General features: G+C 37.1%; 4 protein-coding genes and 1 long non-coding RNA gene across 6 annotated transcripts; 3 read left to right on the plus strand and 2 right to left on the minus strand.

The window, feature by feature from the left end:
* The first annotated feature begins 78 nt into the window (after window positions 1–78).
* Window positions 79–3,136, plus strand: LOC140787010 (uncharacterized). Its single transcript, XR_012108732.1, has 2 exons — window positions 79–2,475; window positions 2,551–3,136. It is a non-coding gene; the product is annotated as an uncharacterized lncRNA (long non-coding RNA).
* A 1,957-nt stretch (window positions 3,137–5,093) lies between these two features.
* Window positions 5,094–6,768, plus strand: LOC140786036 (protein NEGATIVE GRAVITROPIC RESPONSE OF ROOTS-like). Its single transcript, XM_073134196.1, has 5 exons — window positions 5,094–5,359; window positions 5,480–5,558; window positions 5,880–6,406; window positions 6,496–6,655; window positions 6,749–6,768. The coding sequence occupies exons 1-5, from the start codon at window positions 5,354–5,356 to the stop codon at window positions 6,766–6,768; spliced, it is 792 nt and encodes a 263-aa protein (XP_072990297.1). The 5' UTR covers window positions 5,094–5,353.
* Window positions 6,769–8,594: 1,826 nt separating this feature from the next.
* Window positions 8,595–15,365, minus strand: LOC140787727 (UDP-glycosyltransferase TURAN). Of its 2 annotated transcripts, none has more exons than XM_073136818.1 (16): window positions 15,085–15,365; window positions 14,308–14,341; window positions 13,705–13,760; window positions 13,484–13,618; window positions 11,494–11,642; window positions 11,302–11,391; window positions 11,133–11,199; window positions 10,995–11,058; window positions 10,761–10,896; window positions 10,278–10,444; window positions 10,073–10,183; window positions 9,926–9,987; window positions 9,776–9,828; window positions 9,604–9,679; window positions 9,280–9,408; window positions 8,595–8,946 (listed from the first exon to the last, which is right to left on the minus strand). In XM_073136818.1, the coding sequence occupies exons 1-16, from the start codon at window positions 15,175–15,177 to the stop codon at window positions 8,920–8,922; spliced, it is 1,449 nt and encodes a 482-aa protein (XP_072992919.1). In that variant the 5' UTR covers window positions 15,178–15,365; the 3' UTR covers window positions 8,595–8,919. The 2 variants fall into 2 exon arrangements, with proteins under 2 accessions (XP_072992919.1, XP_072992920.1); XM_073136819.1 differs by having other exon boundaries at window positions 10,073–10,177; window positions 15,085–15,342.
* A 271-nt stretch (window positions 15,366–15,636) lies between these two features.
* Window positions 15,637–18,454, plus strand: LOC140786737 (uncharacterized). The gene is made up of 5 exons (XM_073135361.1): window positions 15,637–15,914; window positions 16,206–17,139; window positions 17,259–17,354; window positions 17,742–17,878; window positions 18,108–18,454. Exons 1-5 carry the CDS (start codon window positions 15,754–15,756, stop codon window positions 18,292–18,294), a joined length of 1,515 nt encoding a protein of 504 aa, XP_072991462.1. The 5' UTR covers window positions 15,637–15,753; the 3' UTR covers window positions 18,295–18,454.
* Window positions 18,455–19,116: 662 nt separating this feature from the next.
* LOC140787156 (uncharacterized) lies at window positions 19,117–22,409 on the minus strand. The gene is made up of 6 exons (XM_073135939.1): window positions 22,043–22,409; window positions 21,850–21,957; window positions 20,244–20,411; window positions 19,988–20,159; window positions 19,590–19,663; window positions 19,117–19,482 (listed from the first exon to the last, which is right to left on the minus strand). Exons 1-6 carry the CDS (start codon window positions 22,319–22,321, stop codon window positions 19,402–19,404), a joined length of 882 nt encoding a protein of 293 aa, XP_072992040.1. The 5' UTR covers window positions 22,322–22,409; the 3' UTR covers window positions 19,117–19,401.
* Window positions 22,410–23,025: the final 616 nt, after the last annotated feature.

Here is a 23,025-nt window from a genome sequence, read left to right on the forward strand (position 1 = left end):
TCTTGCTGGTAAAAATGGTTGGTAAATGTTACTCATGGAGCATAATTATTGAATAGCCTCAACAATTTGCATATCTACTTAACAGAACTGATTGAGGCAATAGATATATGATCTAAAATGTTAAATCATTCTCATGTATTTTAACTTCTGTTCAATATATCTATGAAATGTATGCTTGCTATCAATACGAGTACTATAGTTATGAATTCCTACTAAGCTTCTTCCTGAAATTTGTTGTTAATATATAGCTTCAGTGAAATTCTTCACAAAGAAGTTGAATGTTGAATATTGCAGATGATAAAAGTAGTATCCAGTCACTTGGTAGTTGTGATTTTAAACTCTCATCAATCAGCTCTCTTTCTCTCTCTAAGTTTGACTTTGAATGAAACAGGAAAAGTACTTCTGTAATAGTGCATAGGTACTTTAAATATGCTAATGCCCATGGAAACTTATCATCATTTAGAGCTGCCCTTGTATCTGCTATTCTACTTGCATACTATAGGATATTACCAAGTGGAGTGCTCACTTAAATACTAAGTTTGACTTTGAATGAAACAGGGAAAATACTTCTGTTATAGTGCGTAGGTGCTTTGAATATGCTAATGCTCATTCCAACTTATCATTTTTTAGAGCTGCCCTTGTATGTACTATTCTATTTGCATGCTATAGGATATTACCAAGTGGAGTACTGAGTACTCACCTAAGTATTAAGTTTGACTCCGAATGAAACAGGAAAAATACTTCTGTTATAGTGCGTAGGTACTTTGAATATGCTAATGCTCATTCCAACTTATCACTATTTAGAGCTGCCCTTATATCTACTTGCATGCTATAGGATATTACCAGGTGGAGTACTCCTAAATTCTCTAGATAACTTGCAAACTACTCGTCACCTTTTGCAGCAACATTTAAGGTAGTTGTTAGTTTTACTAGGTAGTTTCTTCCTTTTTCTCCCCTCTTCAGACTGATGTCCTTCTTGCATTGATCTTCATGGAGCTTATATTGGAAAACACCAGTTCCCACTCTTGATAGAACTTAATTTTATTGTCGTAAACTTATTATGTCACTATAAACTTGCAACTGATAACAAGTCCCTGACTAATTACATCATCAAGATGGTTCCATTGCATGCTGCACCTCCAGCTTTTTTGGAAAAATAATCTTTAGCTCATATATAAAAGTCAGTAGTACAGCGAAGTATTGAAATAGTCTGCATGACAAATTTTGCAAGTTGGCTTGGAGATATTCACATCTCGTATATTGTGGTTTTCTTTTTTCTTTTTTTACTTTTGCATCTTTTTATGGATTGATGCCATTGTTTAAGATGATTTTTCTTGACATTCGAAGTTTATAATACATTACTTTCAAGCCTGTGGGATATTATCACATGCCATGTTTGTGGAGAATGGAAGAGCTGATGTGATTACTTTTTCTTTATGGATAATATGCCCAAGAACAGTTATAGATTTTCCATTTGAGGTAATTAACTTTGCTTGTATCGAGGAGTATAGGTCTCCTAAACTCCATATGGGTAGTTTTACGTATTATATGGCTTTTTTTTTTAGTTTATCTGGGTTAAGGAGCCTAAAGCCTTGTTATTTATTAGCCCAATTTCTTTTTCATTTGACATGCATCTCGAGGGAGAATACGCTGTCCTCTCTGTGTAAATCTGCGGCTGATCACTAAGAAAAAGTTGCTCATCTTGCACACAGAAAATGTACAATTCGCATACCACAATATCTTTCGCCGAATGTTAGTCAATCTCATAATTTCGCTTTGAATACTTACTAAATTTACTGATCGTTTCTAACACTTTCTGTCTTATCTACATCTGTTAGCATGGAAAGAGGTACTTCAATTTTGTTCAGCATATCAAGGGCATCAATAAATGTACTTAGCAATACAATTTCATAACTATTTCCTGCTTTTGGATTGTGCATTGTGGATAGTAACTAGATAACACTTTCTTAAATTTTAGTCAAATTGATGGGCTATTGGTTAATCTACTTTGTAACAACAGGTTGACTATTTGTAATTTTGTATCGCTGCTCTGCTTTTTATTGTTTTAAACACTTACCAGCTTGCATACAATGGCTATATATCTTGATTTATTATGCTTCTTTGTCAAGATATTCAGTTCTGTTTAGATAATAACCCCTCTATTTGATGTCTTAAGAGGTTGTTTAAAGATTTTTCAGTGCAACTTTTAGTGCTCATAACTTTTTGGGTGCTAAAAGATGTATATATATATATATGTGTGTGTGTGTGTGTGTGTGTGTGTGTGTGTGTGTGTGATGGCAACAATTCAGGTTTCGCCACTTGTTGCTTATTTTGATATAACCTTTTGTGCAATTTGCCATATGCCTGATACAGTCTATATAGTTCTTCAAAGGGCGTGGTCATATGTGGACTCATGGAGAGATGTGAATCCTTGCCAAATTTAATGGTCATTGGTGATGGAGCTCTAAGTTCGAGGTAAGCATGTCTAATTCTCACCATGATAGAGGTGAAAAATGGTTATTCATGGGGATTTGGAGTTCAATCTCGCAGGCCCACGAAGAAGCTGCTCGTAATCCTTAATTAACTCCGCGGAAATCCTGATTGGAGATGTGGTCTGAATGTTGCTGCTTTTAATCTCCTGAGAGTCAACTCCAACTAACGCAGGTGTCAGCCCGACAAGAACGCGATCGTGCCATCACCACCGTGTCGTGACACCTGCTCTGCTTGATAATGGCCAATAGAATATGCACCAGGTGGATTGCTGATTGGAGAAAGGAGAGTTCCTCCACAGCTGGATTGGGTTACATTATTATCTTCGAGGTTTGAACAAGATGTGCTTTTATATATCTTTCTCTGATGCAGTTGGGACTGTTAGTTGCTTGGCGAAAATGTAGAAGGAGATGATAGCAGAAGGTTTCAGCCTGACTATGGATTCCTTGTGGAGAAGATAGGAAGATTGGGACCCAACGTCAATGTTGTCGTGGTGTTTACTAGATGGGAGTCGTCTGGAGAATGAATGAACTTCATGCTCAACTTTATATGATTTGTTATTTTGGCTTTTGTACGCTAGGGGTATAGGTATTTAATTCTTTTTTTTTCTTTCTTTATAAGCATATTCTCTTTTGCTTCCTCTTTATATAGCCTATTCTAATTAGTTGGAAACAAATGACTTGTTGCTAGGGTTGAAAACAGGTTGGAGTTAAAGGTTGGATTAACTCCGACTCAAGTTGGATTGGATTCAGGTGAAATATTTCTACCTAGATTTAGATTCCGATAGGCCTTTTTTTCTAGGAAGAAAAATTTAGATACGGATACGGATTAGATATATTTTTTTAAAAATGGATACAAATATTTATTTATCAGCATACTTTATAACTAATTTATACTTTCTAGTTTGTTTATATAAATAGTGAATATTGATATTGTTATTAATGATGTATATTATTTATATAGATTGATTTTTGTTAATATTATATGTATTTGACATATAAAAAAATTATTTATTTTTTAAATTTGAATCTTAAGATCTGATTATCTATATAGGAAAATTATCTTAATCTCTGTTTAAAAATTATTTCTATTTATTTAGTTAGGATATTAATTTAAATTTCATATTCGAATTTATATTTAGACTAAAAATATTGATCTAAATATGGATGGAGTATTTATTATAATAAAAGGGAAGAGAGGCTACTTTCATCAATTGTTTATTAACGGCTTTTTCTGTAAGTCTAAGCTTTAATCATTGTTATATTTCATCAAATTTTGCAACTTTGATTGGTGCATATTCATCAATGTTTTATACTCCGATTGTTGTATATCCAATATGAAAGGTCTAGGTCTAGGTCTAGGTCTAGGTCCGTCTTAATAACTAATCAGAGAAGCCGGCAAGACTAGTAATAAATGTTCCAATTAAACTTAACATTAAATCCAAAGAGGAGGAAATAATGTTCTTCCGATGGTGGAGCTACCTTTCATTAAATTAATCTCAGATTGGCGAGGCAGAGGCTGCCACGCATGCCAACTTGGGACGAGTGTGACAAGGACGCGGACGAGCTGCATTGGCACGTGATCCCAAAGTACGTTTACATGGGTGCCACGTATTGCCACGCCAATCAACGGCAGCATGACTCTTGGGAGCCACGTGTGAATGCCATGCCATTCCAGCTTTAGATTGCCAATGGAAGGAAATTTAAAATAAAAAAAAAATTAAAAGTTAAAACTCGATCCGAAGCATTTCTACTATCACAAGTGAAGGAAAGCTCATATGCTTAATTACTTTGTTAATGTTGGGATTCACTACGCCTCTAGTCTAATACTATCTGTTATGCATACTCTAATATCAACCATCGAAAATGTTCATGTGATTCGTTCTCGCCCATCGCTAAAAGAAAAAAAATATATATATATATATATAAATTTCAACCATAGGGATTGCATGCAAGCGATCACTTTGTGTTTAACTACTAAGTAGAGTCTCTTCTGTGCTTTCTATTCTTTTTATTATAATCTTTTTAGTAATTAATTAGCACAGGTATTAGTTTGTAGAGGAGCATGTCAGCAATTATGACAGCCAAGTCAACTCTCAAAGCTACCATTTTTGGGGAATATGCATCAGATCCAGATACTTGAGGACCACCAACACATGAGATTCTTTCCAAAGAGGGAAATTGGGAAGCTTAATATCCCAGTCTTGATTATTATTTTTATTGACTGATTGGTTTTTTTTTTCTCTCATTAGTTTAATTGACAAGTAATATTATAGCTGTATCGATCATCTGATCTCTAATTTGTTTTAAACGATTTGATATTGGATTAAGCGTCTAAAATAAGCGATCATCCAACATATTTCACTTGATTTAATCTAAAGCTTACAAGCATACAGCTCCTAAAATAATTCATGATAACCTCCAAAATGAATTGTTCAAGAAATTAAGATCAATAAAGAGCTCTCAATTTACGCGCGGTGAAAGGCAGTATTTTTGGAACTTGAGCCATAAGAAGTACCATTGGCGTAGTAGAGCATAGCCATGGGTTTCTGTAGCATTTATCCCTATCTATCTATTTAACAAGGAGCTCTCAAGAGCTAACTTGCTTTCATTCTTTAGTTCGCAGTCCCCTTTTCACTCATAGCTCTTAACAGTAGTGGGGTTTATCTTGGTGGTCACTCCAAAGAAAATCTGGATATGGCCAGAGAGCTTTGGAGATGCATTTGCTAAAGTTTCTCGTGTTCTTCCTTTCCCTGGAATTCTGGTAGCTACTTTTCTTGCATCCTTGGCAAAGAGGATAATGAAAGCCACTCAATAATCTCTCTCTATTCTCTCTCATAAAGGTCTCAAGATTAGTAGGAGATATGAGAGTAAGGACTGCTCACTAGCTTAAGCTTCGCTATTGGCAATGGCAGAGATGTCAATTCTCATATCATCACCATCTGATTCCCAACCTTTATTTATTTTATTATTTTTTTTGGTGAGTGTAGATCCTGAATTGGATGCAAAATAAGTTCAATGGAGCACAAGAGAAGAAAAGATCTGACATCGGTTCGAGCTCAAGTGGTCGTAAGTTATTTGCTCCGAGTAGTTGTTTCTGATAATACGATCAGTGTGATCCAATTCTTCATGTTCTGATTGATTCTGTTTGGAAATTATGAACATGCACATACAGAGATAACCCCATACCTCTTTCTCAATAAGATAGCTTTGTAGTTTATTCATCTGTTGTTCTTTTGCTAGTAATAATGATCCCAAAACAAAACAAACAAAAAAATTGTCTCTAAGTGCCAACTTAATTTCTTTCCTAATCTCATCTACTGGATTTCTGATTGTAACATTAATTTGCATAAGAATAGGATTCTAATCCATGGCACTTACTTCTTTTAGGTGTTCCCATCCCAGATGTTGGCAAAGAAGAGCTCAACAATTTGCCCCATCCTTTGTTGTCCATTGGAACATTTGGTAACAAAAACTTGAAGGAAGAGCCACAGAGACACGAGTCTTCAGAAGATTTACCGGATTTTACGTTAGAAGAAGTCAGAAAGTTACAAGAAGAGCTGACAAAGCTTTTAAGACGCAAGTCCAAGTCTAGCTCTCATAAATCAGAGACAGGAGGAGGTGAAGAGAAAGCTAGTCTACCACTGGATAGATTTCTCAACTGTCCATCCAGCTTGGAGGTTGATAGGACCGCAGGGCCCAAATGCTCCGGTGATGTGGATACCGATGATAATGGCGGCGAATTCTCGCCCAACACAAAGATCATATTATGCAAGGCAAGAGATCTGATAGCCAGTAACAGGAGTGCAATCAAGCAGAAATCTCTGAAATTTCTCCTCAAGAAGATGTTTGTGTGTAGTGGTGGCTTCGCACCGTCTCCGAGCTTGAAGGATCCAACAGAGTCAAGGATGGAGAAGGTATGATTTCATGTAAGCATCTTCATTTTGATCTTTTACGCAATTGTGATCGCCCACATTGCTCATTTTGTCATGTTGCTCGATGAAAGATTATGAGGACACTACTTCACAAGAAATTCTTTCATCAAAGCTCATCTTCGACGTCGACAAAGAAGTATTTAGAAAACAAACCTATAGAAAGAGCGCAGGAAGATGAAAAGGACGACAAAGGAGATGGCTCTTATAGATGGGTCAAGACTGATTCAGAGTGTGAGCTAGCTATTCTTCACTTTAATACAAACAATAACACCACACATGCTTTAATATACTGATGGGATTCTTTTTTTTTTCTTTAATATCCAGATATTGTTCTAGAAATATAAGCAACACTGGATCTATAAGACAGTATCGGTGAGAATCTAGACAGAACTCCCCCTTCTTCAGATTTGATTATTCTCTCAACTCATGATAAAAATGCTAAAATTAATATGTGGCATACTTTGCAGGTAAAAGAGCACTTATAGTTCATGCGTTTCTTTTTCTTTTTCTTTTTCTTTTCTTTTTTTCCTTCATTAAATCCCTCAAGGAGCTCAAACCATTATATTGGAAGGAAAAGCACAGCAATGGTTGCATAGCATATAGAATGCATCAGCTATCCAAGATGTTCACCAAAACAAATATAGCTTTTGCGCATTCGCAGCATAAAGGACCTCGACCCTGCAGTCGATCGCACGTGCATTTATGAGAAGGCTCGACGCCGCCATTGGAAGATGATGTGTCTTCAACTATTTGAGCTTTGAATGTTTATAGAGATCTTTTGGAAAATATTTGTTTTTGAAAAAGTAAAACTCCTATATCAAATTAGGTGAGAATAAATTTACTAATATATATATATATATATATATATATATATATATATATATATATATATATATAGGGATTAGAGATTCTTGTTGATTCCAGTCTTCATGAAACAAAGGATTCACAATTTACAAGGAGTTGCTTATGTGCCACTTAAAAGGACTACTCCGGGTTGAGAATTTAGATGCATCCCTCCTTACCTAAATAGGTAATGCAAGTTGAGCATCAGGTGGAATGCCAGTAAAACTTGGGTGAGATTTGAGAAGCTGCCGCCCAAGTTTTACACTTTTTGTGGGCTTGTGCCTTTTGGAAGGAGGAGGAGTGTACATGAAGCAAAATTGTACACCTTTGGCAAATGCCGATGTCCCTTGAATAGGGACCTTGTAAGCTGGTTGATCAAGAACTCGGCCAAATTCAACAAAAGACCATCCATCTGCTTAAATGTCCCTTCATAGCTATTAAACTTAAAGGCCTCTTTAGATCGATCCTAAGGGTTGCCCAGTAAAATTAGTCTTCTTTGAGAAATATTATCAGTGGAATAAGTTTCAGTTGTTGTATCCTACTGTACTCTGCAAAGAGGTGACAGTTGATTTCTTTTAGTTTCAGTTATTGTATCCTACTGTACTCTGCAAAGAGGTGACAGTTGATTCCTTTTCTCCCAAGCTTACAGTGTGTCATAACAAAGATATGATGCCATCCCTCTTATTACGTCTCAACTTTTTCCTAGGTATATACGCCTTTATTCAAGTTGATGATGATAATCTAAGACGGATAAAGATAATGTTTTACTACTGGCAAGAGTGAATAAACGGGCAAGATTCTATTGACTTTTTTTTTTTTGAGAAATAATTTAATTTGATTAAACCACCAAACTACATTTACACTCCTTTGTTCTATATTTAACAAAGATAAAACTTCTCATAGATTTCTCAACAAAATCTTCAGTACAGTTCTTCTGAAGGACATCTTCTGGCTCCACTACCTACGCGGAGAGAATCTTCACAATGATAACAAGATTTCATAAACTCCATTTCTTTTAGAAATTTGAGTCATGATTAGTTGGTCTATATTTGAACGAATATATTTGGGGTCCTACATAATGTCCTCCGTAATGTTGTCCCTGACCATAATTTTCTACCATGGGAAAAGCAAATATGATAAACCAACAAAGTAATTGCCTTCCATGTTCCATTTGATATCCAGGCTTACACTAGAAAACTCTCTAATCAAAGATTAGCTCCGGGTTTCTCTGGCTAAGGATCGTTCACCATATCAGCATTCATAAATCAACTCATGCAGAATAAAAGGAAGAAAAAAAAAGTAGCCTACTTTTAACTTAGCACTGAAATGATCGGATAAAACGTGAACCATACTAATGATTAAGATAATCCAACGTCAAAATATCCCAGTGTGGCACCATCAACCCTGTTAGTACGTCCAGCCCCAGCTAATCAAACATCACCAAAAGTTATAATCAGAGTCTAGTGGTTGTTTGTGCATATGAACGGGCTTGAAGTCTTGAACTCACGAGACCCTTCGAGGTGTTATTTATTAGTCAATCAGCATTGACTACAGTTACTATATCTCCTCACCATGTGGACTCCTGTGTAACTTAGGTCCAGTTCTCCCTCGTATGATGTATCAGTTCTCCAGATTGTTGTTCTCGATCATCATCAGTCTCTATGCTTCCCTTCAATAACCTGCATTTAATCCAAGCCCTTGAATATGAGAAAACATGCATACAGAAATTAGTGTGCAGATCATTTGTAGCATTGTAAGAAGTGTAATGGGAATCATTAGAGAAAATGATTTAGAGCACCTTAAGTGACAGAAGCAACTAGGAAAGATGCAAAGAATCAAAGAAGACCTTTTCAGGAAAACAAGATGTTTTTGCGTAAGACACCACTATATAACATATAGCCACACCCTCCATGCAGTTTCAACACCACCCAGAAGATAATATCCATAAAATTTGTACAGCCATGGATCTTAGGTTAGCATCACAGTAAAAAACAACAATTCAGAAAATTTGCCTGGTTTATAAGTGGCAATGCATGTGATTCCCACTCAGTAGACCATCTTGAAGAGGACCCTGTAGCCAATGCACCATCCCTTAAAGATTTCAATGCCAGACAATCTTCAGGAAACCCTTTGAAAAGCATCTGCATTGAGTTCGCCAGTAAATAACAAAAAAAGAAAAAAATGTAATGAACACATTTCAGCAATGAAAGAAATTAGGTTTGAAACTGTGAAGGTACTAACTAGAGAATAGAAGGTCAACATGGCAATCAGCTTACCATCATCGATGTCAATATTTTTCTTTGAATATGAAATATATAACTAGCTATAATTCTTACCAGAAGTTCATCAGCAAGCTCAGATGATGAGGAGAAAAGGAGTCCATTTTTCTCAACTTTCACGAGCTCCTTGATGCTAACAGGACATGAATAGAATATCAAATTGATTTTTTTTTTCTAAATAGAAAAATGAATACCAACACCAAAGAGAGAAACTCAAGAAATGACTTACCACGAGAAAGAAACAGCACAAACTGGCAACCCACATCCAAACATATCAACGACCTGTAAGAAGTCTCTTGATCAGTTTTCCATGAGAAAAGCAATTTGAATTATACCCAGTGTACTTGATAGGGGTTAAAAGGATTCACAAATGAGCTACCTTCATGGGAAGGTCCAGGCCAGATGAGGAAGTGTGCAAGGATACACCTAGATCTGCTGACCCTGAAGTAGTTTCAATATTTAAGGATTTAAGATATGCAACTAGAGAGATGTTTACATATTGCCAAAGTAAAAAGTGCAGGCCTACCAAGTAATACTGGATAATCCTCTGCTGTGAGCCACATTGTTCGGAAGGCTACACGTCGCAAATTCAACCTTTTTATACATTCTTCATATTTTCTCCTTTCAGGCCCTTTACCTTAACAAGTTAATATGAGATCAAAATTTGATTGATAAATGATAATATTCTATGTTAGTCAAATACCCATACTCTAAAGCAACAGTAGTCATACCAGTAATAATGAACAACAACCTTGGGTACAGATATTGCTTCCCATCATTGATATCTGTCCAGAGCTTTTCCTCCTCGAGAGAATCATCCTCATTTAAGGCTGCAGCAACACGCCTATCGTACATGACAGCAGCTTCCAGAAGTATACTGAAATCTTCATCTGGAGTCCTGAAATAGACGAAGGAATGTGCAAGCTAAGAGTCCAATTTGCAGACACCACAAATAATTATCACCTTACACAATAGCTTACTGTCTTAAGGGTTCGGGAAAACAGCACCACAAGTTACTGAATATGAAGAAACTTTCTATGTTTTTGCAAGAGCAGCCTAGGTTCAATCTGATGGGGGTCAAAATGCCCATATATCTAAAAAGAATATTATTAAAGCCAGGCCATACTAATCAGGATTTTCCATTTTATTGTAATTGTATCGTGCCATGCCCATACTACAATTTAACTATTAAATCTGAATCGGATATAGCTTACCAACTTGTGCTGCTCACAACAAGGGCAGGCCTGTTTGGTTTCAAGAATATATCATTGTCTGTCATCGTGCTAAACAATGTGCTGCTCAAATGATCAATTTGATAACAGGAAGCTTGATTCTCTTCAACCTTATGCACTGTAGCAAGCATAAAAAAGCCACTTAGAAGAATGATGTCATGCTAAGATCTAGTACGGCTAAAAAAAGATAGTAGTTTACTGAAATTACAATATTACCGGTACTGATGCAGTCATGAATGCCATCAGGGTGACAGATATTATTCTCCAACCTACCAAACAACTATGACATGTCGGAAGGTCATGCTGTGAAATAATAAATAAGAGAAGTTGCAGAGAAAGAAAACAATGATTCACCTCATGCTTCTCCCTGAGTGAAGCAGGATGAAAGAACTCAGGAGGCTGATCATAAAGAACTGTTGCCCTGTCAATGTACCAATGTCCGATGGGTTTTAGTTTGACTTCTACTACAAACATTAGGAACTTCCATGCATGAATAGTACAGATCACCAAAACTTAATCTTACTTGATACCCCAATTTTGAGCAAGTTCGTGTTGCATTGCCTTTGTAACACAAAAGGACCCATTTGCCGTCCTCCCAAAATATTTTTCAAACCTACAAAGTGCAAATGCATAAAGATCTTATCTGGTTAGAATTGCTAAATAGCCTAAATTACAAGAATAAATATCTTCAGAGAGTAAATTAGATCCATATTACCAAAGATATATTTTAACTATTATATGGCTTCTCCCATGGGACAATGCAAGCAGTGTGTATCCAAAGTTGTGCCAGTCAATGATAAATTTAGAACTTCTTAGCCAGCTAGAAAGTTTTACTGCAGCCAATGTGGGAACAGATGGTGGATTCTGAAGATACAAAAATAGTAGAACATCAAGATTCTCGAAGATGCTGGGAAGGTAATTACACCTGAACATAAATAAAATATACAGTCATCAAAAGGTTAGATGTATGCAAATCACTCCTGACATCTGGAATAATCATATACAGTATAGCCAGTCAAAGCAAAAAAGAAAAACATAGGAATCTACTATATCATACTCTGACTCTTCGGTGACATGGACATAGAGTTTTATTTTCACTTTTCAGTAACCAGGTTTTTAATGATCATGACAAGAGAGTTGATCTAGCTGCTTACTCGATGATGCCTACAAAAAAGCACATTATTTTTTCCTTACAGATAAACCATACCCTCTCAATTGGTATAGCTCAAAATAGTTCTGGATCAATTCTACCTCCCCTTCAAAATGGGAATTCTCTGAATACCTAAAATACATTTGATCATAGAAAATTTAAACAGAAAAAGGCGATACATACTGACATATGTTAGCCCATTGCATGTTCAATAAGTATCCTACAGCAATGGCACTTTGCTCTTGCAGCCAATGCTATCATTCATCTACTAGGCAGTTCTAAACTTATAACTTCTAAGTTCCCCAAGTAGTAACTTTATAACTTCAGGGCCCTATAACCCATCATCCATTCTCTGAAGAACATTTGCTTCCACAATTGGGAAGTGAGAATTCATAAAGGATTATATCACTACATACCACCATCTACAAAATAAAATTTTGAGATAATTCTACTTAAACCCTATATACTATCACTTCTTTCCACATATCCCCTTAAATTTTTTTTTATCCACATAAACCTTTTGAGCTAAGAAAAGACTTAACTACATGGAGTCGTTGAACGAAGAATCTTCTCAGCTCAGGAGGTCTTTGTAAATAAAAAAAAAGTTCAAGCAGTATGTGAAAAACGGTGATAATTCAGAGGATTCAAATGAAATTAACCCTAAAATTTTACCCAATTGATAAGTTTGGAACATGGCAAAGCCATACTTTTTACTTATAAAGTAAGCACTAAGAATCAAAACTCATAATTTCAATAGGTGGCTGCAATATGCAGATGGCCAAGGAGACCCCAAGGTGAGAAGTAAAATGAGCAAGAGACAAGTCCCCCCACCACATTACCATTCAGTAATTATTGACCTTGGCCAAAACTGCCAAACTACATGGGCATGGAGATCAGTGTTAGTAAAATCACTTGTCTGAACGTCATACAGGGCCCAGGAAGACAGTTACTACAAATGGAAACCTTTATGCAAATTCCTGCATTTGAGCTACTATTTAATTCTTTCAATATGATCAAGGGAGATTAAGCGAACAAAATGGATTGAACTAAGGAACTAACAAGAGCCAGAAATACTTTTGAGATATATCCAAAACACAGGTATGGCTGTCAAAATCATGAGAATCAGCACGTCACTTCCAAGAAGTTGTCACTATGTATCATTATTCATACATATAACAGGACGCCACTACAACAGAGGTGCTCTAACCTCCAACAGATATGGAACCTTTTAATTTTGTAAATAATTAATCTAGAATGCTGAATGGGAAAAATAATCACATCTTTTCTCTAAAAGAAGACCAGTGAGAAACTTTCATTTAGATAACTCATATACTCACACCAGAATTAGATATTACATGCAACAAATCAGATACTGTGAACTTCAACTGCCAATGAACTAAAAGAGCAAGATATATAATTATTAACTACCTGACATGGATCAAAGAGTTTTCATGCATGCTGAGAGGACCCAAAGGCTTATATCTTGTTATTATACTACAAAAGAACTACTTTATGAGAAAAATGCATAGAAATAATGCATTAAGATTAGACTAACCTGCACAATAATAATATCTGGATGAGGAATCTTGAAACAGAGAAATTGAACCAATATAACAAATTGGATTGCAGCTTTAAGTACAAGAGCCAATGCACTTGATATCTTTGATACTCCCCCAAGATTCACTGGCTTCTGAAAAGCATGTGTTTCACGAGTTTAATAACAAAGGATGTGACATAAGGAGTATAATATGGAAAGAATTCTAAATATGACTTTACCATTTTGTGAAGATGAATAGATGGATTCTCTTTTATTGCAATATGAGGCTCCGTACCTGTTCATACATTCAACATTACTATAGCAGACAATAATTTTAAATCAATTGACAAACAAGACCACCAAACATTTATTTGGTAAAACAATTAAAGAAAATTTCTTTCTATATCCAACATTTAAGAAGTTAACTGATCCAAAGTCCATTTTTCAAGAAAAAAAAATCACTAGCTTATAAAAAACAATTGGTATCACATCATTAAACTATATTGGTACGACAACTCTACTAGACTACTACCCAAGTGCATCATCACCTCGTGAATTCAACAGCAAATAAAACAGATCCTCGAATCAACATGTTAAAGAACAGGAAGAGAGGACATCCCCATGCACAAGGCTCTCATCAATGCTAGCAAGATGTACAACACACAGTTAGGGGCTTACTTGTAAGAAATTTCACTGAGCTATCTCTAGTTTACTAAGTACATAACAAGCAGATCTCAGTTTCCTAGCATGATGTAGGGCACGCAATTTTCCAGACTTAACTAGAAACCAGAACAACAATGTGAACATTGATATGTAAGGCGAAGTTTTGCAAAATATAGTACCTCCATTTGCAACAATATCCACCTCTAAGTTGGCCTACAAAAATAAGAGGGTTCAGTGAGAGAGACAACTTCCAAAACTTTCTGAGGATTGGCTAATAGAAAGACTATTAGACATACAAGAAAAAGAAAATATTAGGCACTCGTCACAATGTAACAATGTAACAATGTTAAAGATCCAAATCTACTGTCACTAATACACAGAATTGAATCCATCTGATAAGGAAACAAGGACAACTTAACAAGTGATATTGTACTACTTTATTGATACTATAAACAATACTTATAATGTGTGAAGACAGTCTCGTTAAGTTCTTTCACTTCTAGACAAAAATAGCTCCTTCCCTATAAAAAAAACCTCGTCATTTCTTTTGATCCTTCAACTCTTTCTGGCCCATCAAAATATCAAGGCTCGCTTCGTACTGAAATCTTGTTACTGATTCTTTTATCCACAAGCCCCTCCCTTGCTGACATTGCCTCGGCTACATATATAGAAGGAATTCTTTAATTCTTGAGGCATATAATGCACAAATCCGTTTCGAGCATTGAAAAAGAAACCTTCTCGATCCAATATACAGCTCCACTCAATTCAATTACTCATGCCTAAGTAGTCAAATCAGATAATGGATATAGTCGGAAGATCCTCGAACAATATCTAAAACAACTTACTGAAAACATTGTAAATAGAGTAATTGATATACCGCAAGGAAGAGCACTAGAAACATCGGTTTCGGATCGAATTATAGTGTTTGAACGAGACTTACAAATCCCTTTTCGTACCTGTTGGGCAAGAGAAAGCGCGTGGTACTGCATCCGAGGGCTGCGGCCGATGTCGCCGAGAACCACCACCGCGACCCGTCTTCTCTTCTCCATCGGATCCAATCTCGATCTTGAACCCTAGACGACTCCGGAACGAAGAAGACGATCCAAGGAATTAGATGGCGCGGTCTTTTTCCCAATTTTTAGAGTGTAATGAGCCGATTGCTTGGGCTTTCTTTCCGATGGTTTTTTTTTTAAAAAAAAATTCCGAAACAATTCCGCCCTTTCAGAAAAGATCATGCGATTAGGAAATAGTAAAGGTTGAGGGTCTAAACCGCAAATTCACCTACAAATTGCTTTTTTATTTTATTTTATTTCTTTTCTTTCTTTCTTTTCTGGGTTAAGTCGTCGTGAGAGTTTTGGAAGTAGTGTGACGCCACTTGCAGAAGTCCACGTCACGCCTTCCCACGTCCCCCCTTCCTTAATTCCGACGTATTAGATCGCTCGCCCACGGTTGCACGTATTTACATGCTTAAAAAAAATCTTAGACAAATCTTAGTCAAAATCCCTCATGACCAATCTCCAAATCTAAGCTACAGAAAAAAGTCTCCGTCGTCTTCGTCTTCGTCTTCTAAGTTCTCAAGATAGATCCAGCTCTCCGTTTCAAGAAAGAGAGACGAGTCTTCCTCCATGAAGCTTCTCTCTTTCATGGTGGTTGTCTTCTTTGGCCTCTTAGGTGTCAAGGCTTCGGTACATGACTATAAGGGAGAGAAGTTTGTGAGCACAGGCAATGCTTTTATCCTTCATGGTGGCAGTGAAGGCCTCTATGCCAGTGATGACTCCTTTATCCGGTATTGATGGATGCCTCTTCCTGTCACGTTTTTATGGCTTTTCATTATCTAGAATTGTTGGTCAATGGCAAATATGAAATGGGTAGTTGTTTTTCCTAGCAAAGCTTTCTTTCTAGCTCGTGGAGAAGATGATTGTTTCAGACTTTCAGTTGTTCTTAGAGAATTATATTTGATTCTTCGTTTGTCTTATGGAAGCTAATATTACTCTGTTATTGATTTATTGTTCCTATTCATGTGACTGCTTGAATACCTGTAATGTGTTGTTGATTACTCTGCATTGACATTATTCAGTTTTGAGAAGATCACTTTCAAGAGGGCAAAGGAAGCTGCAGCCATATCGAAGAAGGAAAACAGCATTGCAACAGTTACAGTCATCATCTTCGAGCTGGAAGATCGCGAGACGATAGGCGGCTCACCGTACGGTGGCCTAAGAGAGATCTGCTGCACATCTGACTTGGCAAAAATAGGTGCTTGTCAAAAAGGGACGGTGATTTATCGCCGTTCGAACCGCACCCTCAGTTGGCCTCGAGTATTTGCAGCCACCTTCAAAGGAGATGATGTTGAGGCAACTCTACCATCAAAAACCATCCAAATCAAACAAACTGGAATGTACAACCTCTACTTCATTTACTGTGATCGAGAACTTGATGGACTTCTGATAGAAGGAAAGACTATATGGAAGAATCCTAATGGCTATCTACCAGGAAGGATGGCCCCTCTGATGAAGTTCTATGGTTTCATGTCTCTTACCTTTGTCATCCTAGGAGTATTCTGGTTCTACCAGTATGCTAGATTTTGGAGAGAGGTGATGCCACTTCAGAACTGTATGACACTAGTCATCGCACTTGGAATGTTTGAAACGACATTATGGTACTTCGATTTTGCTGAATTCAACGAAACCGGAATCAGACCGGTCGGGACTACTTTCTGGGCAGCTACATTTGGCACAGTTAAAAGAACAGTTTCGCGTGTTCTAATCCTTCTTGTGTCTATGGGATTTGGTGTTGTGAAGCCTACACTTGGTGGACTAACTTCTAAGGTTGTTCTTCTTGGAGGAACCTTCTTTCTGGCATCTGAAGTTCTAGAGGTGGTTGAGAATGTCAGCATTGTAAGTGATCAATCAGGAAAGGCAAAACTGTTCTTTGTTATTCCCGTGGCAATCTTGGACGCGTTCTTCATAATTTGGATATTCACTTCACTTGCAAGAACTTTGAACAAACTCGAGGTAGATACTACTCCCTTCTTTGCGCTAATATTCACATATTGCCAGGTGACAAAGAGACATAACTAAATTAAATTCGCTGAAAACTGTATGTTGGGCTCATCTTTCTTTATCTCTAACAGGTGAGAAAAATGACAGCCAAGTTAGAAATATACAGAAAATTCACAAATGCATTGATCGTAGTGGTTATCATATCCGTCGGTTGGATTGGATTTGAGGTGAGATATGAAGCTTCCTTAGTGAATTCACATGATTTTTATGGTCGTTCTTTGCTTGTTTTTAATTGTTTCCTATGTCCTTTTACTTGACAACTTTGTCTCTTACCTAACAGCTGAAATCTCTGTTACTGAAATACTTTCAAGAATTCACTTCAAACTATGCCATGAATTCCATCATTTCCTTCATCAAGCCTCAGTGTCTGTCTACATTCTTCGAATGCTCAACAAAATTTATGTAAATTCTTTAATTACTAACGACCTACAAACAGAAAATAACCACTTGTTTATACTTCTGGTTTATCCTGTTCAATAAGTTGTGATCATCAAGGTTTCTCCTTTCATTACTTGTGTTCAGATGGAATTAATGGAGTGAATGTTTTCATGCAGATATATTTCAAGTCAACTGATGTATATAGCCAACGCTGGCAGACCGCCTGGGCCATTCATGCCTTGTGGCAACTCCTCTCCTTCGCAGTTCTTTGTGTTATCTGTATTTTGTGGTCACCATCTCAGAACTCAATGAGGTAAGACACTTAGAAAACTAGTACTCTAGTATTAAAACTGCTACCTTATACAGTCTCATTGCTATCCTAGCAACTGCATTTACTACCTGAGATCACCTAAGCATTTTCCTTGATATACAACTCTCTTCAAGAGATGACAACAAAAACATACCGCACTGCAAATCGAGCATGCTTTGGATTGAGTAGTGTGTATAAAAGTTAACGAAAATTTATAAATTTTCGCAACCAGGTTTGCCTACTCTGGTGACGAGAGTGAGGACTTTGATCAAGAGGATTCTCATCCGCTTATAAAACCAGGACCACTTGCCTATAAAGACAACTGGAGGTATTCTATGTCGCCAGATGCAAAGATTGTTCTGAGGACTGATGTAACTGTGCATAATGATGGCGATAATGAGGAAGACAAGAGAGAGTAGAAAAGGTTCGTAAAACAGAGCACCGAGATGAAGGCAAATGTTTTCCTATAGCATAATTCTATATCAAGTCACAGTTGTTCATGGATAATTTGACAAGGAATATGTAAGGTTTCCTGACTTGTCACAAAAAGAAATACCAGTACAAAGAGTGAGCATCTAGTAATTCGTTTTGTCATTTGATATATATTAAGGAATTATACAGAAATTTAAATATTACTTTGATTAAGAAATTTACAGAAGGATTAGTCCGGTCATCTAACCCATATATAGGTCATCAACATAGTTTAGGTAGATAGATATATATCACGGAACATAAAGCATTCTCCATGGAAAATTCCTCCATAAATCAAAGTTATCCAAGATTTATTATGTACTGTTCGTGCATAAAAGGGCCAAATAAGGAGGGATAATAAGCACAAATGTGAAATGTCCGAAAAAAGTGTTTATTAGTAATGCAGGAAATTTCTGCAATTAGTGATGCAGACAATTTTCTGCTGATTTCCTAGCTACCAAGCCTCTTCCATTTGACGCGAACTTCATCAGTATTTATGTTCTATAAGATGCAGGAGTAAGGCTGCTTCATCAAGAAACATCCAGTGGCAATCCAGTTGTTTTCAGATGCAATAAAACCTTTTGCAAAGTTCTGTACAAAGTGAAGATAAGCCAAACAAATTTAGAATTCTGAGCTGCTAATTTTGGCATTTCAGCATTGCAAATTTTCTCGAAAACTAGCGGAACATATTTGCTGACCGTATATCTTCACCCTGTACCAGTTGTGGAGCAAGTGATGTCTAAATTACTCCTAGCACTAATGACAACCACTTCTCTTGCGAAGCAATCAATATATTTGCTATTCACCAAACTCAGCCATCAGAAGATAGCATGGATACAAATTCTGCAAGGAGTACAGTGCCACAACTGCAAACATACTACCAATGGTTTGGCCTCTGATAACAAATATGAAGTTGCTCTCTATATTGCCATCAAAATTCTATTGAAATATCTAAACACACTTATTGACCATTTAAAATGAGTTACATCAATGAAATATCCGAAGAGACAAACTGAAGAAATACTAGAGCAGTACCACGTGTCCTCTAACTGTGTTCATCCTTGAAAGACTCTCTTCAGGAATCCCTGCATTGAGCTACCCATTCCCACTCCAACTGCCTCGGCTAAATATCCAGCCTACAGAGGAATCACAAATTAGTAACTGCGCAATGTGCTAGGAAGTGTTGAAAACAAGAGTAAAGAGAATAGAGCAGGATTGCTTGGCAACATGTACAAATTGATACCTCCTGAACAGTTTTCTGGAGATCAAGGGCATCTTTGACACGGCGGTCCACAAATACCCACGTATCACGGAACTCTGTCAATACAACACATTTTTACTGATATATAAAAGCCCACACAGTGGAAGATATGAAGAGAATTTTTTTTCGTGCATTTCCATGAAAGCATGACCAATCTAGGAAGAGAGTGAAAATAAGAGTAAAGAAATAAAGCCAAGTAAGAAAAAACACAATGCACCATAGAAATTACAGCTGTCATGGCCATCTAACAGATATATCTGAGTTAGACAGAGATTAATGTGATGAGGCAAGCACGAAAAGAGTCAAAAAAGGAAAAAGATTGAAGTCATAACAAAAATATCAGAGGGCAGGCTAGTAAAGCAAGGGAAAAGAAAACAAACCTGGAGAATTATCAGTCACCATGTACACCTCAGATGTTGAGTATATACCACCAAGTAAGGTTCTTTTCACATACCAGTCAACATCTGATCCTGTATCTCCAGCATCATGCCAAATCTCATCCACTAATACGGCTCGCTGCTTAAAACTTGTTGGGAAGTTCATCGGTTGTGCCTGTCAAGTAGCAAGTTGAGCTACTGAAAAATGATTACATCTAAATCTTGTTGTCAGATGAGAGACAAGGAGAAAATGTATCACCTGGATGCTCAGTGCCTGAGGCCACTTGGATATATAAGGTGTTTGCATCTCCAACCTCATACGAATAAGATTTGAGAGCCGCTCACTAAGTATTAAGTTCTTTAATTTCTCTCCCTCTCCAGCATCAATGCGATCTATAAGTCTTTGAAGGCAGTCATCCATGAAAAACTAACAGGAGAATGAACAAATTTGTCAGAGAATAAGTTAGCATAAACAATAACATGATAGACATTAGAAATTTCAGAAGCACCCTCACAGGCTCATACTAAGTCATCAGATGCTGTGTTTTTAAATTTTCATGTAAATAAAGAGTTGAAACATATTCTTTCCATGCAGCACGTAGGAAATGCCTTAAATATAATCTCATCCTTAACTTTGCGCACTTCACGACTTGATGAAAGCCCAATTCTTCTTACTGTGTTTACATATCACATTTATGTACTTTAAGCAACCCCGTCTTTCCATTTATGAGGTTCATGATTCCCTTGCCCACAAAGGAAAGGATTCTTTCACATCCCCTATTTAATGAAACTCCTTCAACCTTCTTACCGTCTGGTTCAAATAATTCCTTTTGATCTCCTGCAAACAGACCCATCCCTTGATCTGCTGCTCTTATCCTAAGTATTGATCCTCCACTAACAGAGAGGAATCGGTCAAGCGAAGCAGAAAGCTACCCTCACCTCGACACACCTCTTTCTCTAGAAAACCCCTCCACATCCTGACCAAGTAGAACAACTGCTCACACGGATATCGTATAAAAATATCCTCCTCGGCCTCAGGGGTGATGACTACACAACACATTAAACACTTTCTCCATTTTCTCTTCATTAAAATCTGGGACACTGAAATTGCAAAGTACCTTAATTTCCAAAGGAGTTGGAAAACCAGAAGAGTTTGGAAAATACTTCTGTATAAAAATGGAAATTACGGAACATCACCAAATACAAGAGAATATTCTAAATTACATGATGAAATAAAATTTTAAGTGCACCGACCACTAATTCCTAGAAGAGAATCACAACCTAATAGACACAGTTGATGATCTAATGTGGCACATAGAATCTGTTGACATGCACATGCAGCCCAATCTAGCAAATACATTCAGTGAATACATTCATGGCTGAGCCCTTCTATCATCTGATGTAGTAAATGCCACAGGATGAATAGCAACAGGTACAGGGAAAATAAAGTGGGCATGTGGACAATCCAAGTAAGTGATTCAAGTTGGTCAAACTGATAACCACATATCAGAATGAGAATAGTAGCCCAGTTCATCACATTTTCTACTCCAAGTCCTTTCCAGTAATATTAAGAGTATGGAGTAATACAATACATCTAATAATGCTCCATGAAAATGATTAAACCATCTCACTCCAAATATCTCCTTTACCAAATACTAGTTTCATCTCTGAGATTCCCTTTATAATTCTCACATGACAACCACAATTATCATCATTTCTACCTCAACATTTTAACCACTTTATAATTTCTTCGACCGCTATGATCTAACACAAAATTTTAAAGATTTCATAACTTTTCAGTTTAAGGAAAAATTAATTCGTCTAACAGAGTTCAGTAGAGCATATGAAAAGGAGAAAACGTTGACCTCCACAAGCGCCGCTTCCTTACGAGGAAAAGCCCCAACGATCGATGGAGACACGCCCACGTCTCTCGCTCCAGCAATCATCGCCGACTCACTCCATCCCAACCTCACCTACCATTTTTAACACAAAACCTCTCATGTAACCACTTAATTCCCAAAAACAAACTCCCAAAAATTATCCGGAATCGACCCTTACAACATGGGGAAGGGCCGCACGAAGCACACGTGCCTGTTCTTCTTCGTAGTCTCCCCCAACTCTACTTCCTGCCCTGTATTGCTCCGACCTCGAAGAAGAAGAAGAAGAAGAAGACGCCTTTGGTGGCGTCTCCTGCCCTCCTGGTTGCGGCACCTCGGAAGGAATCGGAGGCGGAGGAGGAAGTGGATTGACATCAGTGGAGAGGACGCGAAACGATGGGAAACGCCGTGGGGCGACGAGGCGGACGAGAAGGCGACGAGTAGCCACGGATCCCATCATAGTCTCTTAGCTCTGGGGAGTGATCTCCGATTGCTCGACGAAATACCCAAACGGAGGAGGAGACTACTTATTACTTGTGGAAACCGACTAATACGCACAGTAGTAAGGTGCGAGGATTAAGATCGACCGTCCGTATTGGTGTCGCACAGAAATGAATATGCGGGTCATCAGATGGGAAATAAAAGTTTCGCGGTTCGAATCTGTTCAGTAGAACCCCATGGTGTTTTTCTTCTAAATATTCACGAGCACTAAGTTACAAAGTGCTAATTCTCTCTAAAGTTATTTAAATTTTTAACTAATATAGTAATTTATCTAATTTAGACTTTAAGTCATTTACGTCACTAAATAATTGCTCAAAACTAAATGCCACTGAATCTACTCTAAGTCATCGTGTTGTCGAGCCAAGCAACTAAATCATCAAATAATTTTCTCCATAATATTATTTAGAGTTGGAGTTAAACTTATGTTCTCCTTTGTCACAGAATATGTCTCGACAGCAATTATTAGAGGAAGCACATAATTTAAAGTCGAGATTAAACAGCTTACTATATTAATTAAAAGCACCGTGAAATCTAAATACCTTTATATTTATATCTAGAGGGAATTAGTCTTTTTAATCAATAATAAAAACAAAACCTTGGAAGGCGCTTTCCACTAAACAGACGACGACCCGCACATTCATTTCTGTGCGACACCAATACGGA

This window comes from Typha latifolia, chromosome 4 (assembly GCF_019914945.1).
Source record: "Typha latifolia isolate L0001 chromosome 4, TyphaL0001v2, whole genome shotgun sequence".
In the NCBI taxonomy this organism is placed as follows: Eukaryota; Viridiplantae; Streptophyta; class Magnoliopsida; order Poales; family Typhaceae; genus Typha; species Typha latifolia.